The 26,510-nt window shown below is 29.9% G+C and overlaps 1 protein-coding gene and 1 long non-coding RNA gene across 3 annotated transcripts in view; both read right to left on the bottom strand.

Moving 5' to 3' along the window:
- The window catches only part of LOC129907596 (excitatory amino acid transporter), a 69,304-nt gene that overhangs the window by 1,776 nt on the left and 41,018 nt on the right, over positions 1-26,510 (bottom strand). For both annotated transcript variants that reach the window (XM_055983876.1, XM_055983875.1), the window contains 3 exons: positions 11,325-11,658; positions 5,758-6,333; positions 5,333-5,662 (listed from right to left, as the gene is read on the bottom strand). In XM_055983876.1, coding sequence (XP_055839851.1) covers positions 5,333-5,662; positions 5,758-6,333; positions 11,325-11,658 — 1,240 coding nt within the window. The remainder of the gene's footprint in view (positions 1-5,332; positions 5,663-5,757; positions 6,334-11,324; positions 11,659-26,510) is intronic.
- On the bottom strand, positions 3,183-3,902 carry LOC129907597 (uncharacterized). Its single transcript, XR_008771091.1, has 3 exons — positions 3,708-3,902; positions 3,458-3,649; positions 3,183-3,398 (listed from the first exon to the last, which is right to left on the bottom strand). It is a non-coding gene; the product is annotated as an uncharacterized LOC129907597 (long non-coding RNA).

The raw sequence follows: 26,510 nt of genomic DNA, 5'->3' as shown, positions 1-26,510 counted from the left end.
TACACACTTTTTCAAATATACCCATATTTTCTTACTTCTAAAAAAAACACCCTTTCACATAAAAAAAATGTATAGACTTACATTATTCGTGATTTCCATTGGAAAGAGAACATATTTAATGAATTTCGTAAGGGTACCATTTATACCATAGATTTTATCGGACTTATCGCGGGTTTTTCCCTATTTCCCAAAAAAACACCCTTTAACCTAAAATATTTGTATAGACTCTTTGGGTTCTTGGTTTCTGTTATAAATGAAACATTTTTACCAAATTTCATTGGTGTAACAATTTTTTCCCAGTTTTTGTGGTACTAATTCCGAATTTCATCATTTCTTAAAAAAAAACACCCTTTCACTAAAGATAATTTTGTACACTTTTTAGATTCTTAATTCTTATACCAACCAAAACATTTACACCAAGTTTTAAAAATTAATAAAATTTAAGTCAGCTGTTATGATACCTTCCTCACACACAACTTATCCTATCAAAAAAACACCCTTTCACCAAAAATAATTTTAAGAACTTTATGAATCCTTTGTCCCTGCTTTATCTAAAACCTTCACCCCGAATTTTATTAGTGTAGCGTGTTTTTCACATGGGTTTCAGTTATATTTTACTTGTTGAAGTCAAAAAACAAGCACCCTTGTTTTTAATCGGCAATAACTTTTCTTAGAGAAATCCTATTGACTTTATTAATTATTAAAAAATACCTTGAAAACATGTGTCATATGATGATATTCGACCAACAATTTTTTTCAGTATATTTTTGACCTTCAGCCCCTCCCTCTTGTCCGCGAAAAAACACCCTTCCACCCAACTTTTTTTTATAGACTTTTTGAAGTGAAAACTTCTTTAGTATCGTAGTGATTTGAAACAAGATGAAACGAAAACGCGACACGACTTCAACTTGTTATAACTTTTTTGTTTTAATAGATAGATGAATGAAATTTGTACTGCAGATAGGTAATTAAATAAATTATAATTGTACAAAATTTCAATTAATTTCATATTCAAAATTCGGAGATAACGGTAGAAAGATGTTCTTTTCCAACACACGTTATATCTTTTGATCAAGTGCACATACAAATTTGATTTAACTTTAATACGCATGCTGATAACATAACCTTTTATTTGATATATCACACATAACGGTACGTGCTCTACAAGTTACACGATCTTAAATTGAAAAAATTGAAAAATACCTCAAAACACCTGTGGAGATCTGTTGGCGATGACCAGCTACCAGTGTAGGAAGTACCGTAATCTCAGTCTGGAAATTCGACATGGTTGACTTTAAAAAATTCTAACTTCTCTTGTAGACATCTTTGAAATAAGATTTATGCATCATTATACAAGGTGAAACAATAAGCTTTCACGTGGTATAAACTTTTTTATAGGTTGTTAAACAAAAAAATTGAATTAATAGCATGAGAGCGTAATGTAAATGTTTTTTTGCTTTTTTTATGAAATTTCATCGAGTTTAAAAAATTCTAGCTCTTTTTGTAGATGTCTCATAGACTTGATCGATATATATATTTTGAGCTAAGACAATAAGCTTTCAGACGGTGTAGGTTGTTATAGGTTGTTAGGGGAAGAAAATGGATTTAATAGCGTGAGAAGATAAAAATAAGTGTTTTTTCGCTTTTCTTGATGGAAATTGATCGAGTTCAAAAAATTCTAGCTCTTTTTGTAGATGTCTCATAGACCTGATCGATATATATATTTTGAGCTTAGACAAAAAGCTTTCAGATGATATAAAATTTATATAGGTTGTCATATAAAAAACATGGATTTGAAGGTGATAGAATAAAAATAGGTAGATTTTATCTATTTTTTTTTTTTTTTTCAAGAAAAATGATTTTTTAAGGTTTCACTTCTACCACGTGTGAATTGCACACATGAATTTTTTTTTTGTACTTGGTTCTTATCCCAAAAGCAAACTTTTTGCCAAGTTTCATGAGTGGAACAATTTTTTTTTTTATTTCTTGATTTTATGTACTATTTTACCTGTACTAAAAAAGGTTAATTTGAAAATAAAAAAAAATATTTATTTATTTTTCAAATTCATGTAGAAAATCGAAAAAAATCTTATAAAATAAACGATAGACTTAAAATAATTATAGGTATATGTACGTACATGGATTAAGGTCGCCAATGCTTGTATGGGAAAAATAAAATTTTCAAAAAGTTGTCGGGCGACCTCCTACTTTGGTTTCACATCCTATTGGTATCATCCTTTTGAATTTTCAGCCTCCTCTCTTACATAGAAGGGGGTGCCGCTCGATATTGAAAAATTGTATTTTTTTTTTAAGTTAAAAATTGTTGAAAATTGCTGTCGTTGTACTTATTCAGAAACTGGTTAACAAGATTTTACTGCCGAAACAAAAACATTCTTTTTTGAAGGTTTTCGGTGTGCTGAATCCGAAGTCATAAAACATTAATTAGCTTCCGTTTTTGAGATAGGTACATATTACCTTTAGAAAATGCAAAAAACGTTTTTTTTTTCAACTACTTCGGACCTCATTATGTTATATAAAGAAAATTGTTTGAACATATTAAGTAACTGTTTTTCTTCTTTCAAGATCTATTTAAATCTTTCCGATATCTTTTTTACTGCCCGAGGTATCTAAAAATGAAGTAAGTGGGTTCAGCTTCATATATCATAAAAGAGATAATGACGTTAAAATTTATATGATAGATGTAATATGCCAAACAACTGAAGATATCTCAGGCAGTAAAAAAGATATATCGGAAAGATTTAAACAGATCAAAAAATCGAAAAAAAAATATTTTTTGGACCACTTTATTTGCAATTTCTTTGAATTTGTTTGCATAATGAGTCAAATTGAGGTTTTAAAAATAAGAAAATTGAAATTATTGTTTCTATATGAAAGTTGAAAGTGAAAAAAGATGTTTTCTAATTAAAAAGAAAAAAAATAATAAAAAAAAACAACACAATTTTAAATTTTTCTTAGTGCACATACATTTTTCGTCTTAAGATCTTAAAACGTCTGGAATACAATTTTTTACAAAGATACGGTCATTTGAAACGCAAGCGAAATAATTCAATATATGTATTTCCTGTAGATAGTCTTTAAAATTAAACACAGTCGCTTGGTTTTTCTAAAAATAACATATTATAACTTTTTTTTGAAAATTTATAAAATATTCAATCATATCAAATAAAGTACAAACATCTTTTATAAAAATTTTCTGTTATACATGTCAATTGTAAGAAATGAATTATAACCAAAACATACATTAAACCCTCTTGAATCATATCCCAATAATTTCCTTTCACAATTCCAAATAAATATCCAATTAATGAAAGTAATATTCGTACAAATAACAAATTGACATTCCATCCAATTGAATTCAAAAGAGCATCATGATTTTCCTTCAAATAAAACAATTGTACTCTTTTTTTCTTCCTCATCATTAAAAAAGAAAACCCACCGAAATTACATTCCAAAGTAATTCAAAATTCGAAAACATCGAAAACGATTTCATAATTAAACTTATATCATGAAAATTAAATTTAATTCCATGAAAATTATATTCATCACAAGTAAAATGTTGATTGGTTTGATTTTTGGGAGTTGTTGGCGGAATTCGACAAAGCGAAAGTACTTCACGAAAATCTGAAATCTTCAAAAGAAAAGTTTCCCTTCTGTGAAAATAATTGTTGATTAAACATTTTTCTTACCAATAAAAATATCGTTGTGAGACAAACAAAGGATTTGGTAGAACAAGTCATAAGAAACCATTGAGAGTGACATTTTTTCAATACGAAAGAATTTCCAAGGAAATCTGTCCAAGTGTTTGGATTTTCCGAAGCTCGACAAGGAATTTTGTTGGAAAACATATTAAACTACGTTAAATTCTAAATATTTTAAAAATATTGATTTTTTTGTCTTAATAATTTGACAATAAATAATTTTTTTTTTTCGTTAATTTGACAAAACTTGAAGGGTTAAAAAAAAACCTTAAAGTAAACTTGTTTTAACTTCGTAGAGTGGGCTTGATTCTTCATCGACAATTTGTCCTTTTGTCTCAAAAGCTTCTTTAAAAAAGTCCTTGTCTGTAAAGTCGGTTTACGGACGATAATTTTACGTAATAGTTCAAGTAAAAACGGAATAACTTTTTGAATCTAATCATAATTTACAAGAAAAAGCTAAAAATTACTCATTATACCAATTTTTTTTTATATGAAAAATTTACAAAAAAATTATACCATTAAAGAGCTAAATATTTATTCTTAAGAATAAAACCATACTTAAATTTGTACAATATGCAAAAGGTATAAAAATAATTTATTAAAAACAATGATTTTTTACGAAGAAAAGTGAAAAAATCAAAATTTTTTTTCTTGCATCATCCAAAAATCCATTTTTTACATGTAAACTTCTAACAAATTTTATATCATCTGAAAGCTTATTCTTTCAGCTTTTGTATGATGCTTTAATCATATCTGTACGATGCCTAAAAAAAAGTAAGCATTTTTTAAAGCTAAACATGTCGAAATTTCAAACTTAGATTACGGTACTAATCTACACTGGTGGCTGGTCATCGGTAACAGATCTTCACAGGTGTTTTGTGGTATTTTTAAAGTTTTTTAGTTTAAGATTGTGTAGCTTGTAGTGAATTTACCGTTATATGTGGTATTTCAAATGAAAAGTAATATTATCAGCATGCTAAGTAAAATAAAATAAAATTGTTATCTGCCCTAGATCAAAAGATATAACGTTTAAAAAAAAAAACACTATTTTACCATTATTGATTGAAATTTTGTGTAAATATATTCCTGCCTATTATCTATCTATCCATCTACAGTAAAAAGTTAATGAAAAAAGATTATAATTAAAAACCAGTTGAAAACAGCTAAAAAACTAGGGTCAAATTGAAAATTCCAAAAAATTGCTAAAAATAAAAAAAATACCCAAAAAATAGGGGTTTTTCCAAAATTCATATTTCAAAACGCGGAGACCTTACCTTTGTCAGCCTAACGATAAATTTATCTACCAATTAAAAAAATTCAACTTTCTACAAAGCCGCGTTTAGAAAATAGTAAAACGATTTCGTTTTACCCCTATTATTGAAATTTTAAAAATCCTATTTACCAAGATTAGAAACTATCAAATCTAAGGGAGTGAGTTAGTAAACACAAGTTCCATTCAAAAAATGATAAAAGGCCTTGAATTCTGGCTCCAAAGTGTGTTAATAGTTTGTCAAACCCTACAAAACACTTCTTCAAGCTTCTATCTATTTTTAACTATTTATTTTAAACATAACTAATAAAGGCTCATCTACATTATAAAGTTTTATACTCACACAAACCAATCGACAGCAAACAGCAAAGTGACATCTTGAACAGGAGCATCGATAGCCGATAATACAACCAACAACAGAACCAATGCAGCACTTGGAACACTGGCCGAGCTCATTGAAGCAGCAGTCGAAGTCAAAAGAACCGTAACCAATTCCCCAAAGCCCAAAGTCATTCCACTCATTTGAGCTATAAATATCGAGGCAATGGATATGAACAGTGCTGTGCCATCCATGTTGATGTTACATCCAATTGGAAGGACGAACCGAGTTATCCTTTGATCTACATGCAATTTGTCATTCATACAACGGAATGTAATTGGTAACGCTGCAGCACTGTTTTGTATATAAAGTTCCATTTAAATAAAAGAAATATAAAAAAGGGTAAAGATAAAGAAAATGAAATATATCGATTTTTTTTTTAAACTTACGTTGAAGCTGTTGCAAATGCGGTTAGCATCGCTTGAATGAGTCCACAATAGAACTTGAATGGATTCCGACGCAAAAATACAAAATAAATTAATTGCATTATGATAAATTGATAAAGGAAGACACCAACTGCCACCGTTATTATAAACCACATTAATTGTGCCATCACCAAATTTAAATCGCTCACTCCGAGAATTTTCCCAGCTATCACCGAACTGATGCCAATTGGCGTTAGCCACATCACACAGGTGACCATCTTCATCACAACCTCAAAAACAGCCGAAAAGAAATCTATCACAACTTGGCCTTTGCTGCCAATTGTACCGAGCAATGTTCCAAAAACCAAACAGAAGAAAACAATGCCCAGGGTATTGGTGCCAGTACGATATTGTACAACTCGAATGAGTTCTACTTCACCATTGCTAGCGATTGATTGATCGTTTGCATTTTCGTCGGCCAGATCGGTGGAGGTCTCATTAAGGGTTTCATTGAAGCTTTGATGAATTGATGGTTTTGGGACATAGACGGTGTGAGCTTGTTGGAAAGCAGCTTGAAATAGATTGTCGGGAAAGACGTTTCTGAAAAGAAATGTAAAAATAGGAAAAAATGTTTCTTTCACTTGTAAATAAATAAAACAAATTTAAGCAGCCATGAAAATAATTTAATGAATAAAGTCTAAAACCCTCTTTTGCATTTAATTGGTCTTTTAAATTGCAATAAAGTCAGATTTTTAAAGTTTTAAATTTATTAAAGGTCATTTAATTTTTATTAAGGGCCACTTAAAATACCAATATTGTAAGTATTGGGCCTTTTCTGGGAGTATTCAGTGGTCTACAGTGTTTGTTTTTAAGTTTTTGTTATTATAATTCAGTATTTTTTTACTCTGGTTTTCAAGGTATTCTAAAGCTTAATGTTAAAAAAATAATTTTCTCAGATACTTGCAAACCAAGCTTTTATTTTTAAAAACCATTTTATAGTTTTCAAGGCTTTTAAAGGTTTAATCTTGTAAGGAGTCGAAGTCTGCTACTTAACAATGTCTGAAGACTATTATATAGAAAATAAATGGGAGATAACGAAATGCATGATGATTTCGAAAAAAGTCATAACATTCGTTTATTTCTTTTTAAAAACCATCAATCTTAAATCTGTGATATTGGTGTCAAAAATTCAGTAGTCTGTTTTAAGGTTAGAAGCAAAGAACGAAAGTAGTTTTTGTTAAAATCTTGTTTGTTTGTGTGTAGGTTGACGAATAAGGCAATGCTGCATAGTAAAACTGACAAGTTTTGACAGTTTTTCAGCAAAATTTGTATTGTATGATCTATGACGTTTTTGAATTTTTTTGCAGGGTTCGTAGTGTTGGTGGATTGGTACGGTGCGTGGTGGTGAGGCATTTATACAATTTAGACTTACTATCTAACCTTTTATTTTAAAGATCGTACTGGTTTTGTCCATGGATCAATTTTTTTCGCGATTTTGTAAAAATAAAATAAAATATCTTAATTTCTTTCAACTTTTTTTTTCAAATTTTGTAACTTCTTTTTGGAAAAAAATTTCTTTGGCTTATCTAAATTGTATAAAATGTTTATTTATACTTAAGAGAATCTGATTTTGCTCATAAAATATTGATCGGAAGAACGTCATTTACAACTGCAAATAAGTGGTGCTTTGTTTTATCTTCTGGAATTTGCAGATTTATTTCGGGTATTTTGCTTTAAATAGCAGTAAAAATGTTTATTTTGATAGTTTTTGTAAATTGATCACAAATGTAAGAACAACATTTTTTAACAAAGCCTTAATTATATTGGCCACTTTTTGAACAGCACAAATGTGAAAATATTTTTTTCTTTCTTGTGCTGTTAAATTGTGGAAAAAAGTGTGAAAATTGTTATTAAAATGAAAAAATTAGGTTGTTGCATTATTTAATCGGATAAACCACAAAAAAATGTTTTTGAAAATGATCACAAAATACGTTTCAAAATTTTCACTTTTGTACTTTTTCACTTTTTAGGCCTAAAGCTTTATTTCTTTTTAGAAAATTTAACGGAAATTTAATTATTTTGTTAAACTTTTTGTAAAATGGTCCGTTTTGAGTTATTGATGGTTTTGGTGTAAAAAATCGAAGAAATGTTAAGCTTTAAGAAAGAAAACACCAAAAAAGTAAACGGTAGCGAAATAACTGAAGCGGTAAACACAGGATCACAAAATTGTGACAGTATACCTTCAGGGGTATTGCTTACAAAAATTAAGATATCACATGCTTTTTGATTTATTTATTTAACGTCACTTCCACCCTATCGAAAGTCATTAAAAAACACGATTTTCTTGTATTTTCAGTGTATAATTGTTTTGTAAAAAATTAACTTTAAGGATCACCATCAGTTATATTAAGATATTGTTATCATCTTCACTAATATACATACCTACCTGTATGTATATTATCATGTTTTAAACAAGTTTTTCTTTAACATTCGCGAGAAATTCTTTTCAATTTGTAAGCTTGTAGTATATAAATCATATTTTAAATTTCTATCATATGCAAAATGAATCACTTTTTCAGTTGAACAATTTAAGTTGCATTAGCAAATTTAATTCCATAAAGGCCAGGGCCGTCTTTAACTAGCCTGGGGCCCTTGGGCATACAAGGATTTGGGGCCCTTTTGGAAAGTAAAATAAATACAATGGTTGGTTAAAAAGGAAGGGGTGTCAATGAATTCGTTCCATATTAAGTAGTGGTTGGCAGGGGGGTGCCAATAATAAGTGCATCGTTACATCAATCATTGTCACTGCCAATAACACTGGTCAACAAGGTTTTTGCCACAAGAACCAAAATATACTTTTCTAGTAGTTTTGGATATGCTGATTGGATTTGAATTCAGCAACTCGAAAACCTTCAGAAAAGTATATTTTGGTTCTTGTGGCGAAAATTCTGTGACCAGTGACTTATACTTTAAATTAAGTTTAGTTTCTCTTTGGCTTATTAAATGAAACTTAAGATATCCCGAGCAATAAAAGAGATATCGGGAAAATTTAAACAGTTTTTGAAAGAAGAATATATGTTGTTATAATAACCGTTACAAATTTGTTTATAATGAATTACCCCATATAAAAACAGAATCTCGAAAACAACCAAAATGACGTTTTTTAGCATTTTATAACCGTGATATTTAAAAAATGGAGGCCAATCAAATTTTTCTGACTTCAGATTCGGATTCAGCACCCCAAAAACTACTAGAAAAGTATACTTTGGTTCTTGTGGCAAAAAAAAGTAAAATTTTGTTGACCAGTGTAATTGTACTTTTTATTTACACCCTGTATCCGTTGAAAGTTTCAGTTTGAAAAATTGGAAAAAAAGAACTCAAACGGATTGGTAGATTTGCTAAAAACTCGGTAGAGACGATTTGTACGTGATTTCCAAGTTTTTTATTAATTTATTCAATGGATTTTATGTGTCAATCTTTTAATACAATACGAGAGGAATTCGCAATTCAAAGTGAAATAATATGCACGGCTGGGTCGCACGTACTTACTTGCTTTTACTGTTCAAAACACTTTAATGTTAGTTTACTTTTAGAGCTTTTAAGAGCTGCATCTATGTACCTACATATATACATTTCAAAGAAATTTTGTTAATGTTAGGGAAGGGCATGTCGGCCCTTCCCTAACATCAAAAAAATTTTGTTAAATGAAATTTTTTTCTTTTTGTTGTTTGGCTTTTTTGAGAAAAACTAAAAATGCAGTTTTATTGCAATTGCTTTGAATATTACGTCAGAAAAGTTAATCAAAATCGTTAGAGCCGTTTTCGAATAATTTAATATAAATTACCTAATGAATTTGTATGGGAGTTACACTTTCTAAACGACGTATAAAAAAAAAAACAAATAAAAAACAACTTTCAGAATTTATATTTTTTTTGTAGATGGTCTACCCGACAAAAATGTTTTAAGAATAAAAATGTGTGAGAGACCCCCTTGAGAATGGGTGCCCTGAACACGGGCCCCGTGTGCCCTTATGGTGAAGCCGGTATTGATAAAGGCAAGTTTACAGTTTACACATTACACATCTACCTCTATTTCATATAAATTTGCGAAAAGGATTCAAAAAGAAATTTGTTTCTTGGGATCATTAGTACATCACAAACAACGTAAAGGTTTCTACAAACTATATAGATTTTTGCATTTTAAAGAATTCAATAGTTGAACAAATTTCTATTATGTATGTACGGAAATATAATAATTCTTCAGAAGTTTATTTCAGAGAAATTTTTGTTTATTTTGAAAATTTTAACTATAATAGCATTTTACTCTAAAAAATATAAATGGTAAGAAAATCTCAGGAAGCATAAAATTCCAGTATCGGTAAAATGATACCTATACCCATTAAATTTTGACTTGATCCAATCAAAAATCAAAAAAACATTTAACCTTAGGAATTTCTTAAATTTTGAGGAAGAATAAGTAGAATCGCGTTCTTTTTCTTATCAATTACTCTTTCTTGATTAGAGGTGTTTTCTAAACATTAAAAAATAATTAAAACCGCAAAATCAAAATACTTGTACCTATCTACGAATAAAAAACCAAAAACTATGTAATGACCGTTGTAAAAATCTACTTTATTTACAAAAAAAAAAACATAATAAAATGAAATAGTTTTAAAACAATGCCATTAAGCATATATATTCCTAAATGTGTGTGAATTTTTTCAAAACTTTTGTAAAGTTGTTTTTTAGTTGTTTTTCGAACTAGAGTTTTAATTAAAAGTAATATTGCCAAATCAATTTTAAAATGGCCTTAAGTAACCTTTAAACTCGGTGAATCGTGCTTGAGTTAAGCGATCGTTATGCAATGTTACTTGAATGGAGAAAATCTTTAAGACATAAATTTGTATTTAAAAGATGTTTAGACGTTTTTTATATAAAGTGAAACAAAGTTTATAAGATTTCTTTATAGATGTGGATTTTAAAGTGAAGGCTTATTTCATTTAAAGGACTTATAACAGAAACTTTTCACTCCTAAAGTGAAAATTGCTCTCCCCTCAAGTAGGAGCACTTGAGAAATGAGAAGTGTTGAATTATAATTTTGAAGTACTTAGTTACAAAATGTTTAGGTATTTAGCGTTTTGCACCATTTAAAATAAGAACGTGTCATCTAGTCGTGCATTTAATTATTTCTAAAATTTCAAAACAATTTATCAAAATTAACGTCATTATTTTTTTGCTTTAAAACACAATACAATTATATTAAATGCAAAAACAAATAATATTATGTACTTATGTATTTATTATATTGTTTTCTAATTATGTCAAAAAAAACGAGATTGTTCTATTATTTTTGTTGGCATTGTTCACAAATATTTTAAAGAGATTTAAAAGAGGCGAAATCATTAAAATGCCCTCAACAACTTGACTATGACAAATTAGGACCGGAAGTCAGTCATATGAATAAATAAATATATATTTATGATTTTTTTTGTTTCAAAAAAAAAAGAATAATAGATTTTTATTTTACACACACTTAAAATGTAATAGAACAGGTGCATTTTAAAATATACATATGTTCAAATAGAAAATTACCTTCCTAGATCCAAAAGGCTATCCAATAAATTTGCTGCTTTATTGTCAGCAGACCGATCAGCATTATTATGCATTCCCGGATCACCTGGATGTATGAGCAACACAAGGCCGATGCCAAGAAGTGCATTGAAGAATGACGTAGCTGCAAAGTATACCAATGTCCTTAGAGCAATCTTTCCATTCATACGGGCATTGAGACTGGCCGAGCCAGCAATCAAACTCGATATGACAAGTGGAAGGATCATCAACTTAAGGACCCGCATAAAGAGTTCACCGGGGTACGAGATGAGCATAATGGCCTCTGCATTTAATTTCAGTGGTCGTAAGCTGAATCCTGTAAATACAAAAAAAATATATATTTAAAATTATTTTTTGAAGCTTTTATCTGAAAAGAAGATGGTTGCAAGCTTGACTAGGTACTATTATGGATGAATTCTTATGCAACCCCTGACCCCTCTACATTTCTATATAATATTTGAGATTGAAATGTCCTTGAAATTTATAATTTATCTCTCTCAAGTCTTAAATTACTTAACCATAAGAAGCTTGCGAGTCTCTATAACTAGCGTAATCAGATTCCACCCACATCATTATTGTACACATTATCCTGTCGTTTCAATTAGGATGTCGTTTGCATACCTCTATACAAACTCTTATAATCATCATTCCACCTCCCCTATCTCTTCTCTACATTGACTTGTTGCATACAAATGAGGGCATTAGTGCATTAGATTCAAATGAATCTGAGTTCAAAGCATCTAGTAGATACCAGAGCCTGGAAAAGCCCACCCAGTGTAGGTATCCCCAGGTTTCAAAGTGATGGTGTTGTTGGTATAATTTGCATATTAACTTATTTAGCTAGAAACCAAGTAGCACATCATAATATCTTTGTATATGTATCGTTTCGTATATAGAGAAGCTTCGTCCGCATATCGCAACAGAAAACCTTGATATTATTTTTTTTTTTTTTTATTTTCAAGTTGTTTTCATATTATATCCCCTTCCGGTATGAGAATTTTAACACCACAACACCAAGTGGCATGTGGTGCAAACAAGAGTAGGTACCTGTTGTTGGTTTGTTTTAAAAGCACCAGCTGCTGTAGTTGCTGCCATCATAATATTGTGTCCTTGTTGGTGGGTGGCGAAGGCGATGGTATAGCGTTAGTTTAGAGAGAGATATCCTTTGATATGCCATAACTCTTGAAATTCTATTGTTTTAAAAAACAACAACAACAAGAAAAAAAAACAACAACATGCATATACATTTTCATCTAAAAGATATAACTTAAGTGTCAACTTAACAACGCATAAGTGCAGTATGTATTTAGCTGCAGCTTTTTAATACGTCCACAGATATGGTTAAGTGAAATTGAGATGATGTTCTTCTTCGTAGTGATTTTTTTTCTTTCGGTTAAAAGTGCAATTTTGTAACATGCGTAGGTTTGTTGATGCTTTCCATTTGGGTTTCAAGGTTATGTTAAAATGTATTTTTTTGGAATAGTCGCATTTTAGGAATTTGAAATAAATTCATTTTTTTATACAGATTTCAAATTTAAAGATTTAACAAAAAAAAATTCATTCTTAATCATTAAATCCTTACTTCTTTGTATTTCTTTTAATTTTATTCAAAGGAAATTAGTTACAATATCGAAAACTTACCTGAATTATTTTAAAAAGAAAACGGTAAAGAGAGAAATGCCTAATCGAGAAAATCCATTAAAAAACTTTATTGATTTCTGGCTTTCTCGTAAGACTGAATTAAATTCACAAACAAAACCTATATGTATGTACCTACTGTATTTTCAAATTTGACAAATTAAAACATTATGGATTTTATTTTTTTAATCTTTACGGCTGGATGAATTTGCTTGAAAGGTACGGATATTTTTTTTTGTAATTTCCAAGGTTTGATTTTTTGGGTTTTTAATATCAACTCCTTAGAAATTGTACCTCTAATTTAAATTTTTCCAGTTATTGCAATTTTCTCGAAAAGGGTTCTAACGATTTTGATTAAATTTAGGCTTTTTTAGAAAAAACTGCGTCTTTAGTTTTTCTTAAAATGTGAAATGCCGTTTTTGTGAAAATTCTCGTTTTCGTTATTTGGGTATATATCTTGTTAAAGCTCGAACCGATTTTATTCAAAAGTTATAAGTTGATATTTCATATTATTTATAATCATTTTTATTATTTCTATTCAATTTATTAAAAAAAAAATGAAAAATTTGAAAAATTAACGGTTTCCATATGACCACAGTGAAAAAGATAGCTTTTCTAAAACAATGCCTCTAACGATTTTGATTAAAATATACAATTAAAGTGGCAAATGAGGTTGTACTTTTGAAATAATAATCATTTTTATCAAAAAAACAAAACCGCCTTCCATGGATCATGGCCAGAACTGGACGAAATTGAAATGGGACCACACTGCAAGCAGCAGCTTTCCAATACATAAAGAATTATCAAATTTGGTTCACTCAGTCAAAATTATGAAAAAAAAAAAACAAATACAGACGAATTGAAACCTCCTCCTTTTTGGAAGTCGGTAAAAAAAGAACTTTATTAACTGTACTTGTCCTGGAACCGTTTTCTTGATGTCTGACAATATCGTTTTTGTAGTTCCAATATTGAAATAAAATATAATTTGTCAAAAAAAATTTATTTTCGATTTAAATAAAATGCACGACTGGGTAGCACGTACTTGCTCTTGTAGTTCACAGTATCTTTATCTTAAATATTTATTGGAAATTTAAGATTTTGTATAGAAAAAAAATCAAAAAAAAAAATCAAAAGTTTAGAGCCTCCGCACACTACAGACTTTCTATCGGCCGATAGTTAAGTCGGGTCGGGCTCCTAGTGTGCGCACAGGCAACCGACTAAACAGTCGGGTCGCTAGGAAACATTTTAGTTTGAAGGCAATTGTGTAGCAAAACAAACTTTTTTTTCGATCAAACAAACTTTTTGATCGGCCGATACTTAATCGTTGTAGTGTGCGCACTTTCATACATTTTGATACTGATTAAGAGACCGACTAAACTGTCGGCCGATAGAAAGTTTGTAGTGTGGGGGCTCTTAAAAATTACCTAAATTAAAAAATTTTTTTTTTCAAAAATGTTTTTAAAAATATTTTTTTTTTAACATTTTATTCTTAATGATCTCTGTAAATTTTAAATAAAATAATTAATGCTTTGATGAAATACATGAACTTAAAAAATATGTCAATTTTTGAAAAAACGGCAACGCCATATTTCCGTTCTCCGCATTTTTTGAGAAAAACTAAAAAGGGCAGTTTTGTTAGAATCAATAAGAGTATTCCGCACACCAAATTTGATCGAAATCGTTAGAGCCGTTTTCGAGAAATTTGCAATACCTCGAAAACGTTATATGGGAGGTATGCGTTAAAATGGAGATATTAAAAAAATAAAAAAAAGGGTCTAGGGAATTACGTAAAAATCATCTGTACCAAGTTTCAAGCAAATCCATCCATCCGTTTAGGCCCTAGCTCGATGTACAGATGGACGCAAAGACGCACACACGCACAGACCGACGGACGGCATGACGAAAACCACTTTTTTGATCTTCTCGATTTTTTTTTTTCTACACGAAACCAATACTTGCCCTATAGAGCAAGTAAAAAGAAAGTTCAAATTTTTTTAAAACGGCCCAAAGAATTTTTCGGAACTTTGGTTTTATGTGTCGAATAATATTTCCAAATTTGTTTGTAAATTTTTATATAAAAAAAACTTTAACGATTTTCATATTTTTTTTTCTGTAAATCCTTTGAATAGCATGACTCGTTTGTAGGTCAAAACCATTTTAATGTAAAATTATAAGAAAAACTTCAAAACTGTATAAAAAAAATCTTTAAATCAGAAATAAATAAAATGCACGACTGGGTAGCACGAACTTGCTCTTAGAGTTCAAGTTGCTTATATTTTTAAGACTTTTTATATAGAAATTTGGGAAATGTATATAAAAAAAAATTGAAAAAAAAAATATAAAATTCGTTTTTTAAAAAAAATAAAACAAAATCTGAAATCAAATTGCCCTCCAAAAAAAGTATGCAGTTTTATTTGATATATTAAGGTGCATTTTTAGAAAAAAAATTTTCAAAATCGTTAGAGCCGTTTTTTAAAAAACTAATTTTTTTGTAAATAATTTTTTGAAAAAAAAGTTTTAAAATAAAATTAGTATGCCATTTTGTAAAAATCACTAATCAACATCTAAAAACAAAATTTCAAAAAAATTCAATGTCCCGTTTTCGAAAATCTGATTTTTGAAAAAAAAAATTTCAAATTTTTTATAAAAATCCAAAAATATTTTTTTTTAAATTTTGTTTTTTTTTTTTATATTAAAATTATATAAATGCTTCTTCACAAAAAGTTTTGTTAAAATCAAATAAGCGGGTTCGGAGCAAATCGGATTTGAAAAAAAAACGGTTCTATTTTCAAAAAAAAAATTTTTCATTAGAAGATAGACCTTGTTTTAAGACTTAAATATGAATATTTTAAACAAAATTGTTGGAGCCGTTTTTGAGCAATTTCAATTTTACTAAAATCGGTATATGACAAGTACCGTTATTTTTGGTCCAAAAAAATTAATTTAAAAAACCCCTCTGGGGAGTCGCCAAATAACGCTACATACCAAGTTTGACATTAATCGCTTCATCCGTTTAGGCTGTAGCTTCGTATACAGACAGACAGACTGACAGACGGACAGACAGACGGACTTCCGGGACCCACTTTTTTGGCATTCTCTACCATCGTAATGTCATGGAAAAATGCTATCTCATCTTTTTTTTTTGTACGAATGCATAACTTGATATATAGTACCTATAGCTATATAGCAAGTAAAAACCGTTAATAACGGTTAATTTTTTTATATTACAAAGGAACGATCTGTTAGTTTTTGGCTTAAAAAAAAATGAGTTCATCTTAGGAATCACCCTGCTAACTAGGAACCTTGAATAGATTTTTTTTTAAATATAAACAAATATTGCGCATACGTCACAGTGACCCACTTTAAACCGATTATTTGTCTTATATATAAAAATGAGTTCGTTAAGTGTGTGTGGCCGATAAACTCGCGTTTGGCTGGTCCGATTTTGGTAATTTTTTGTTTGTTTGAAAGGTATTAATATGTAGATGGTTTGTATCAAAAAAAAATAATACCTTTTCTCCCACTTTCACATAGCTGTCAATTTGTACGTGTGAAAAAACACTCTTGCTTTTTAAAAAGTTTAACTAAGCTTTATTTGTAAAAAAATATATTTAGACAGGCTTTCAAAATAACTACACTGGTTTACAAGGGTTTTGTTGCCGAAACAAAAATATACTTTTCTGAAGGTTTTCGGTGTGCTGAGCTCGAATCCGAAGTCAAAAACAACCAATCAGCTCCCATTTTTGAGATATTACCGTTAGAAAATGCAAAAAAACGTTTTTTTGAGTTCTCCGGATATTATTCTTTTGTATAAGGAAAATTGTTTGAGCATATAATAGTAACGGTTTCTATAAGAACTGTTTTTCATCTTTCGATACCTGTTTAAATCTTTTCAATATCTTTTGTATTGCCCGAGATATCTTAAACTGAAGTCAGTGGGTTTGGCTTCATATATCATTAAGAAGATAGTTATAAAATTTTTAAAAATACCAAACAACTGAGGATATCTCGGGCAGAAAAAAGATATGGGAAAGATTTAAACAGATTTAAAAAGGTGGTAAATAGTTCTTATAAAAACCGTTACTAAATATGCTTAAACAATTTTCCATATATAAAAGAATAAAGGTCCGAAGTGCTGTATTTTCTAACGGTAATATTTCAAAAACGAAAGCTGATTCGGATGACTTCGGATTCGAATTCAGCACACCGAAAACCTTCAGAAAAGTATATTTTTGTTTCGGCAATAAAAAAAAAGTTTAATTTTGTTAACCAGTGTTATTATTGTTTATAGTCTGTCTGTGATGCCTGTCAACGTTTGAATTTGCTTGAAGCAGACACTCATTGGGACTCAACGCTTCCTGGTGCATTTGTTTTGTCTTCGCCACATCATATTGTTCTCAGTAATATAATCACATCTAATCCTCCAAATCCACTCGAACTTTAGCATAATTTCCGTGATTAGGATTAGATACACCGAATGCGCCGTGTGACATTAAATCCACATTTGGATTACACAAATGAAAAAATGTATATGCGAATAAAGCATTGGCACAATTAGGATTGGTTGCTCCAAATCGTGAAGAGCAAGATGTTCTTGATCAAGAAATACTACGCAATACTACAATTGCGTTGAATTAAGAATATTTGTGCAAACCAATTCCCGAAGTATGACACTATTATGCAAGGTGTCATCAATCAGAGTTGTGGTTTGTATTTCTTAGATGCACCCGATGGTACGTGAAAAACATTTTTGATATCATTACTTTTAGCATACCAAAATACGATCTGAAAATAAAATAGCATTGGCTCTGGAAATTGCAGCCATGTTATAAGATGGTGGCCGTACAGCACACTCGGTTCTTAAATTGCCTTTGAATATGCAGGTTAATGAAACACCTACAGTACCTTGCCATATTATTAGGGCCAATCGAACAAAATACAATTTTTTGGTTCATGTTGCTGAATTTTCAAAGTTTTTGTCGAAATATCTTGAATTTTATTTGTCCCATTTACTTGCACTTATCATGTAGATACAGATTGACTTAAAAAAAGTCAAAGAATTCATACTTTTTGATACAAAATAACGTACAATAGGGGATGAGCTCTAAAAGACGTTTAATATGGAATTCACGCCCGGATAATTACCAAACCGGTCCAATACTTATTTTTTTTGTACCGAGGAATAACGTGACATGCTTAACTTTAATGGCAAGGATCGCATTTTGCATAAACATAGAAGCTCTGATCGTCTGGATAGTACGTAATTTTCTAAGATTTGGAGTAGTTTTTTTACCGACTTCCAAAAAGGAGGAGGTATTCAATTCGTCTGTATTTTTTTTTTTTTTTTTTTTTTATGTTTGTTACCGCATAACTTTGCACTGAGTGAACCAATTTTGATAATTCTTTTTGTATTGGAAAGCTGGTGGCTGCAGTGTGGTCCCATTTCAATTTCATTTATATTTAGCCATGGCAACTATTTTAAAAATCATAAAACCCAGTTTTGAGCCATGGAAGTCGGTTCTGTTTTTTTGCTAAAAATGATTATTTTCGTATAAGACCAGGCAAGTACGTTAATCAAATAAAAAAACATCCTCTGATCATTATTGGCTGTGCTGCTATTTCAGGAAAAGGATGAGGTTCTTTTTATATTGTGGAAAACGCCAGACCAAAACAAAAGGAGCTTGGGAACGTTTTGATTCTACGATTTCAGAATAGGCTCGAGACTCGAAGCATCTATATCTATGCAAGACTGGGTCCTTACCATAAAGTTATGGCAAGGCTTTTTGATACATTACACGGTGTTACAAAAATGAGGTTTCAAAATATACGCGGGCGGAGACCTATCAGGTTTTGTAGAGCTAATCGCACTGATTACGAAACGGTATTTGAAAATCCCCTAACACCCCCAAAATCTGAAGTTACGGGCAAAAAACGGTTTTTTGGACCTTCACCCATTGAAAAAATTCTAGCTTCGACAATTTTTTACCCATTTTCAATTTTTTTACAGTTTCTGATAGAAGATAAATATACCTTTACAACAATGTATAAAACATGTAACTCGGTTAAACCACTTAGAATTTATAAGCTGTCAAAGTTCAAAAATTCCATTTTTTTCGTCATTTGCCCAACTTCGGCATCAATTTAAAGTATATGTTTTCAAAACAACATGCTATTTAAAAAATATATTCATAAACAATATCTATTTTCCAATCAATCGAGGTATTTTTTATGAAAATCACTCCAAAATTGGCTGAGAAAAAAAATTTTTTCGATTTCAACCCAGATACAGAAATTCGAACTTTTAGGTATAGAACAAAAATGTTGTTTCGGCACGTAGTAGGATAACCTGGGCGCCAGGATTTGATAACGGATTTTTGTAGAGGAGCTCAATACAAACATTTTTTTCTTTGGAAGGGGGGTCTATCTCCCCCCGTTTAGGTGGGGGGGGCAGTTTTCTAAAAAAAATTATCAAAATAAAAAAAAATTATTAAAAAACAACGGCAACATTTACAGTAATAAATGATACCATTTCCGAAAGGAAAAATTGTACATTTGATTCTTATTTTTAAATCAATATAGTATAACCAATAGTTTTTGAAATAATCGATTTCAAAGTTAAAAATAGGCGAAAAAATTTTTTTTAAAACTCATTTAATACTATTTTTGGGAACGGGATTTTCAAATACCGTTTCGTATTCAGTGCGACTAGCTCTACAAAACCTGATAGGTCTCCGCCCGCGTATATTTTGAGTGTTACACCGTGTTATAGTCCTGGTATATCCAATGAATTCAAAAACTCCGTTTGGTAATTTGATACATTGCTTTCATTTGTGATAAGGTCAACCGATTTGTAGGCAAAACATTATGCATTTATATAGTTTAAAATTGTTGCATTGATTTCAGAAACATTTTTATTTGTACCAGCCATTATTGAACGTTTACTCAGCCAAGTATGATTTTTGTAATTTGTCTTTATACTTGGAAATACATTTTGAATCAATTCAGTTTTTGAATTTACATTGAAAAAATTGTTTTGAAGTTTAATTCGGCCTTCCGAATCAAGTGCCGCTATTCCATCAACAATGTCCAATAACTGCATAAATTACAATAAATTGGTTAATGTTCATTACAATAAACCAGTTTTTTTCGGTTTAAATGTATTTTCAAACAGGTTCTATTTTTTTAAAAAGTACATTCAGCGAAGCGGGTGGGGGTTAGCTAGTTATTAATAAAATAGGCTGTATTTTTGACAAATTCTGTTCAATCTTTAAAACCATTGAACTAAAGTTAAGTATGGAACGAATTTAAGTAAAAAATTTGTATGAAGCAAATCTCCAGGTTTGCTACGAAAAAAAAAATCTTCTAAGTTAAAGTTGACACTTTCTCTTTCACACTATTACATATATTTTGTAAATCAGAAAAACAATAATTTTTATTATCACTTTAAATCAATTAATATAAAAATGAACATTGGAAATTTATTACCAATTTTGCCTATTTATTTCATCAAACAAACCAATTTTAAAGACAAATAACAATATAAGATGACATAACCCTTAAAATTGAATACTTTTAATTTCCTAATTGCAAACACAAAAAAAAAACATACCCAGCCCTTTTAATTTAGATTAATGATAAATTTAACACACGCTAAATATCACTTAACACAGGAACCTTTTATGTTAGCAAAATGTTAAATTTGCCAAATACAAAAAGTAAACAAGAATTAAAAACAAAACTCATGTCAATATTGCGTGAGTCTTTTTTTAGAAAATTATCAAATAATCATTATAAAAAAGTACCTAACGTGACGTAGTTACTGAAGAGGTAGTTTTTGAAATCATTAGAAGGCATTTTGTCTTCATTAGGTTTATAGAAAAAAAAAATATTGCTAAACAGTTTTGCGTGATAAAATAAAATTTCATAATTATTTTTTTTTTTATTTTTCTTAATGGGAAAAATACCGGCCGGTATCTGCTTAATTCTTGCCTATTTATATTTTTATAAAAAAACCAAGCTTAGGAATGATTGGAGGATTTTTCTTCTGTAGGTAAAATGTATTATCCTTATTATCAAGGACGAAGAAAAAATTTTAATAAATCAATTTCTTTTTCATTCAAAAACCTTTCTTCTTTATTCTGAGACCATTACCTATTTTTGTATACATTTAATGGATGTCCTTAATTTTTTACCGACTTTTTATATAATTATGATTTCAACTGTCTATAGAATTTCACTGAACAAAAGTGCGAAAAAAGTTGCTAACAATGCCTGTCACTTATTAAATTGCTGGCATATGATTTACATTTAACAAAGAAGCTTGAGTACCTACAACTTACTGCTGCACAATGCATAAATTATTGAAGGTAGAGAATGAAAATGAATTTTTACCACAAAACTATGTCCTGTTGTAAGGAAACACACTCAAATTGATTTTATGTGGGTAGATTGCAAAATAAAGCAAAACTGTAAGAGTGTTCATTCGTTGGTTACATTTTAATAAAAAAATAAAAAACTGTATAGTGCTTTTTTTTTTCTTTGACAAAGTGTGTTTGGCACCAGGAACATCAATGTGCATTAAGTACACATAACATGTGTTGGTATACGTTACGTGTGTTTTTGTTTGCACATCACATGTCCTTGAAGTAAGGACAACTAGGTACTTACCTACTATACAACATTCTACTTCGAAACAAAATTGATTTATATTTTTAGAAACCGAATCATTTGAAGTGAAAAAGTTTGGTTTATTTCTTTTCATGGTGATAAAAAAGTTTTTTTTTTTTTTTTCTTTCAATATAGGATTTGATTTTGTTATATTAGCTATTCAATTTTATTACTATTTGCATAAGTGCATGCTACCTAACATATGCTTTTCACTGCACTAAAAGGTTTACTATTTTTTCAGAATTTGGACTTAAACAACTTTAAGTGGGTACTTGTAATGAGTAGAGTCAGTTGGGGTAAGTGCGCGCACTTTTCACTTTAAGGCGAAATTGTGAAGATTCTGTGAGAGATATCAGCATAATGTTTTTTAGATTTGATAAACCTATACTTTGGGAACAATAAATATTTCATATGATTAAAAACAAAAACCAAATGAAGTCGAAGTGCGCACTCTTGCCCCAAAGTCAGGGTAAGATCGCGCAAATTCTTGGGTAAGAGCGCCCACATAATTTTAATAGGAATTTTGACAGTTTACGTTACGGCAACTAAATGTCTAAAAACTTAATGTTATACTTAGTTAAACAAAACTTTATTTCAAAACTTTCAAGTTTTCACTAAAATGAATGAAAATGTTAATGAAAAAACAAATTAAGTTCAAATACAAAAACTTAAACTTTATTTATAAAACAAAACAAACAAAAAAATATTTCGAATTAAATTAGAAGATTACGGCCTTTCTTTTTTGGAATTCATGAATAACAGCCTTCGTTTTTCAAAATTCAAGTATCAAATGTTTCTGTCCTGTTGAAAAAAAAAGCTTAATATGGGGAGAAGTACGCGTTCTTACCCACAAATGGACTGCGCGATTTTACCTACCTACAAATGTACTTTTTTTTCTATTTACCAAATTTACCAATATACAAAAAAATCTAATACATTTTTGACTTTAATCAAATATAAATATGCACAATTCCAAAATATGTACTACTCTCGGTATATAATACTCCCACGCCGACCCTACACACTTTTCCCGCACAACTTTTTTTTTTTGTTTTGAGCCGGGTTTTTTCAACCCGCTTTTAAAATAAAATGGAGCTGAGCACACAATCGTGAAGGTAATCACTTATTGACGTCTTACTAAGCGCTGATTTCCTCATTTTTCGTTTTAGTTTTTTTTTGGACACAACTCGAGAAATAAGCACTGCGCGCTCTTACCCACTGAGCGATCTTACCCCAAATGACTCTAATGTGAGAGTTTTGTAGGATGAAAGTATAAAAAGGATCTATATTATGCTCAAAATATACATAGATAATAAGATTAAGATATTCGTGTAAGGTACCATATTAAACATAAACAGTAAACAAATTAATAATATTTTCTCTGTCAATACTTATGGTTGAAAAATTGGTAAAGATCTTTATTTTTAGAAAAACCGTTATGCCTTGTAACTGTATTTACAAAATGTCAATATCTCTTTTGGTTGTTCAGATGTTACTTTATAAAGGCTGATCGTTTTTTCTTACACATGATCATTTTTTACTTGAAGCTTACATTTTATGAAGAAGAGCAGTGAAGTTACAAAGAACAGAGAGCAGTTTTGCTTATAAAAGCAGTGAAAGCTTTAACAGCCATAGAATATTTTTGCATCAAACTCAATTGGGTGGAATTTTCGTAAAACCGAGAAGTGAGCAGCTATATAAAAGAGCAATCGCAACTTGTCTCTGCTCATTGGAAGAGCAAAGTGATTAAAATGAGCTATTACAATAGCAGTATCAGCTCTATTATTTAATATTAACTTTAAACTTACTATACCGAATGATGTAAGTTATTCTTATAAAACTGCGTTGTTGATTTTCCACAAAAAAATGCGGATAGTGTTTTGTAAAAATAAAATCCATCACTCATTTCGGCTCTTCCTGTATATTTCTTAAACAAATTTTGTTTAAAATTTATAAAGGATATCTATTAACTAACAACATAAAAAAGGTTAACATTTTGAATGAATAAGTAAGTAGTACCTTGTACTAACACAATAGAGAATCGGTCAGAAACCTAAACTAATTTTCAAGCATGTATAATTCACATTCTGTTGCCATCTTGGATTTTAGGTTTTGTCAAATATCGCCCAGTCAAAAAATTAGCCAGGAAAAATTAGGACTTGCGGACATGAGTTTTTTTTTTTTAGATTTTTGACATAAAGTGAATTTAAAGAATAAATAATTTTTAAATACAAAATTAATTTAAATGAATCAAAACTATTTCTGAGCTTTATCTATTTGTTTTTTTCTTAACCTCAGAAAAAGTTTTTAATTCATTTGAATTAATTTTTTATTTAAAAATAATTTTTTTTTAATTCAATCAGTTTTTTGTTTTATTTACTTTCAGTAGTCTTTTTTTATGAAAAAACTTATTTTTTTTTATGAAAATAAACTAGGTTTTAATAAAAAGTGAAAACAACTAATACTCACGGACGTGATTTTTTGACTTAAATGATATGAAAGTGTTAAAAACAACTTAAAAAACGAAGACTTGCGGACATGAGATTATTCTAGACTTTTGAGGTAAGTTTAGGAATAATTCCAAAAGGAAGATATTGAGCAAAAAAAATTCTATTAGCATCAGTGGCTAACGTTGAGTCACCGGGGCCCCGGGGCAAGACTAAATTTTGGGGCCTCTTTGATATTTGGGGGCCCCTTAGATACAAAAAAAAGTACGTATACGCCATACATTTTTTTTTGTATGGCTTATTTATTTTTAGGTGTATTTTAATGTTTTAATATGTTCGTAATGGACTTTGCTATACTTACTTAAAATGTCTATCATAAAAGTAGTAAATACTTGTACTAGGGGCCCCAAAATTAAATATTTACAGACCCCTAAAATAAATTTTTTTTTAGCTTAGAATTGATAGTTCTTGGGGCCTTTGTTCTGAAGTAATATGTACACATTTGATTTTCCATTATCAAACATGGTTTATTTTTGTAGGGCCCCTGAAAAATTATTTTTGGGGCTTCAAAATTAAGTGCTTAGAGAGCCCTTAAATATAATATAATTTTTTTGGAGCCAATAATTAATCGGTATTGGGCCCTCTGTTCTGAAGTAATATTCGAAATGCCACCAATAACGTAATGTTTTTATTTTAGGCCCTGATGTTTTTATGTTGGGGCCCCTGAATTGATATATAATTTTCCATTTGATTGTTTTAAACCACTGAAGTAATAGCTTTGTCATGCCATCAGAAAAATTGATGAATATTTTTTGGCTCCTTAGTAATAGATTTTGGGGCCCCCAAATTAATTTTTGATTGCCTCTCAACTAACGGGGGTCTTGAAAAATTATTTTTTGGGACCCTTAATATAATATTTTTGGAGCCCCGAAGTCATAGTTTTTGGGGCTCCATCCATCAACAAATGTGATTTAATTAAAAAAAAAAAAACAATTTTACGCCCTGAAGTAAAGGCTTTTGGGGCCAGTGGTCTGAAGTTTTTTGCTTTTGGGGCCCCTAATGTATTGATTTGAAGTAATATTTGGTATGCCATTAACAAAACTTTTTTTGCTTTTTTGGGGCCCCTAATGTATTATTTGTGGTTGCAAAGATTTTTCAAGTAATATTTTTTGGGGCCCTCAGATAAAATTATAATTTTTCTTTTAAAAAAAGGAGTTTATTTTTTTGGGGCCCCTGGGGTAACCTTTTTTTAAATCAATATTATTGAGTGGCTACCAATGCATTATACATTACACTGAATTACATAATTTGTCTCCCTTGTATCCGAAGTGATTCAAATACATATTAATATACTTCGTAACTCAATTTATGCTAACAGTTTAATTCTCTGCATTGTCTTATTTGACTGGGCTATTATACGAAAAATTATTTCAAAATATATTTACTATGTTTTTCTACTTAATAACAGAAGATTTTACTACTTTCTTTTATGTTTGAGATTTGTAATGTACATACATGGTAATAATTGTAAAGATACATACACTGAGGGAAAAGCCATCAAAAATGAAAACCACATTGATTTAACTATTATTCGGAATGATTTTGCGTTGAAGATGGACATTTTAAAATAAACGTGAAAAATAGGTTAATTTTTGATGGTTTCGTATCTTAAAGTCACATAAATCAAAGTAGTTCAACTTTGAAACAACTACATTTCAACTTCAATTTATTTTTTCCCTCAGTGTAAGTACATGCATTACGTTATTATATAAAAATATACAAATGTTTCAATTATTGCTTACACAATAAATTATAAAACTCTTCAACTTTTGTTTGTATTTGTGCCAAACCTTAATTACATCGATTTCTAACCAGAAAATTGTAACAAAATTCCGAATATCACTGGAATGTCACGTTATGTGAATTTATGCAAGCAGAAACCACACCATGCATCGTGTCGACCGCCAACGACAATCACTCAAATCGGCCATTAATAACGTTTACCCCCCGCAATTACGTTCGAATGATTTGCAAACAAAATATCGTTTATTATGCATCCGTGTCGTGTAGCAATATCCGCAGGTTGTTATAGTTATTTGTTGTTGTTCTTTACTTAAGCATGCAATATTTTTCTACTATATAGTGTCGTAATAGTTCCAACTAAACGTTACACCCACGAGCTCTAAAGCGGATTTTCATTGATAACCATGTAGTTGCACGTTGCATATCACAACGATTAAGGAAAGGATTTTTTTTTTTTTTTTTTTTTGATGCATCATCATCTCATCATCAACATCACCATCATCACTATATGCATGCGTTGAAGAGTGGTGACAAAAATGAAAATCAGGACTCAGGAATATAATCGCACTTGATGTGTGTGTTGTGATGTTAGAAGTCATTTACGTCATTCAAA

Source organism: Episyrphus balteatus, chromosome 1 (assembly GCF_945859705.1).
Source record: "Episyrphus balteatus chromosome 1, idEpiBalt1.1, whole genome shotgun sequence".
NCBI lineage: Eukaryota > Metazoa > Arthropoda > Insecta > Diptera > Syrphidae > Episyrphus > Episyrphus balteatus.
This window is presented reverse-complemented; position numbering and strand designations above follow the sequence as displayed.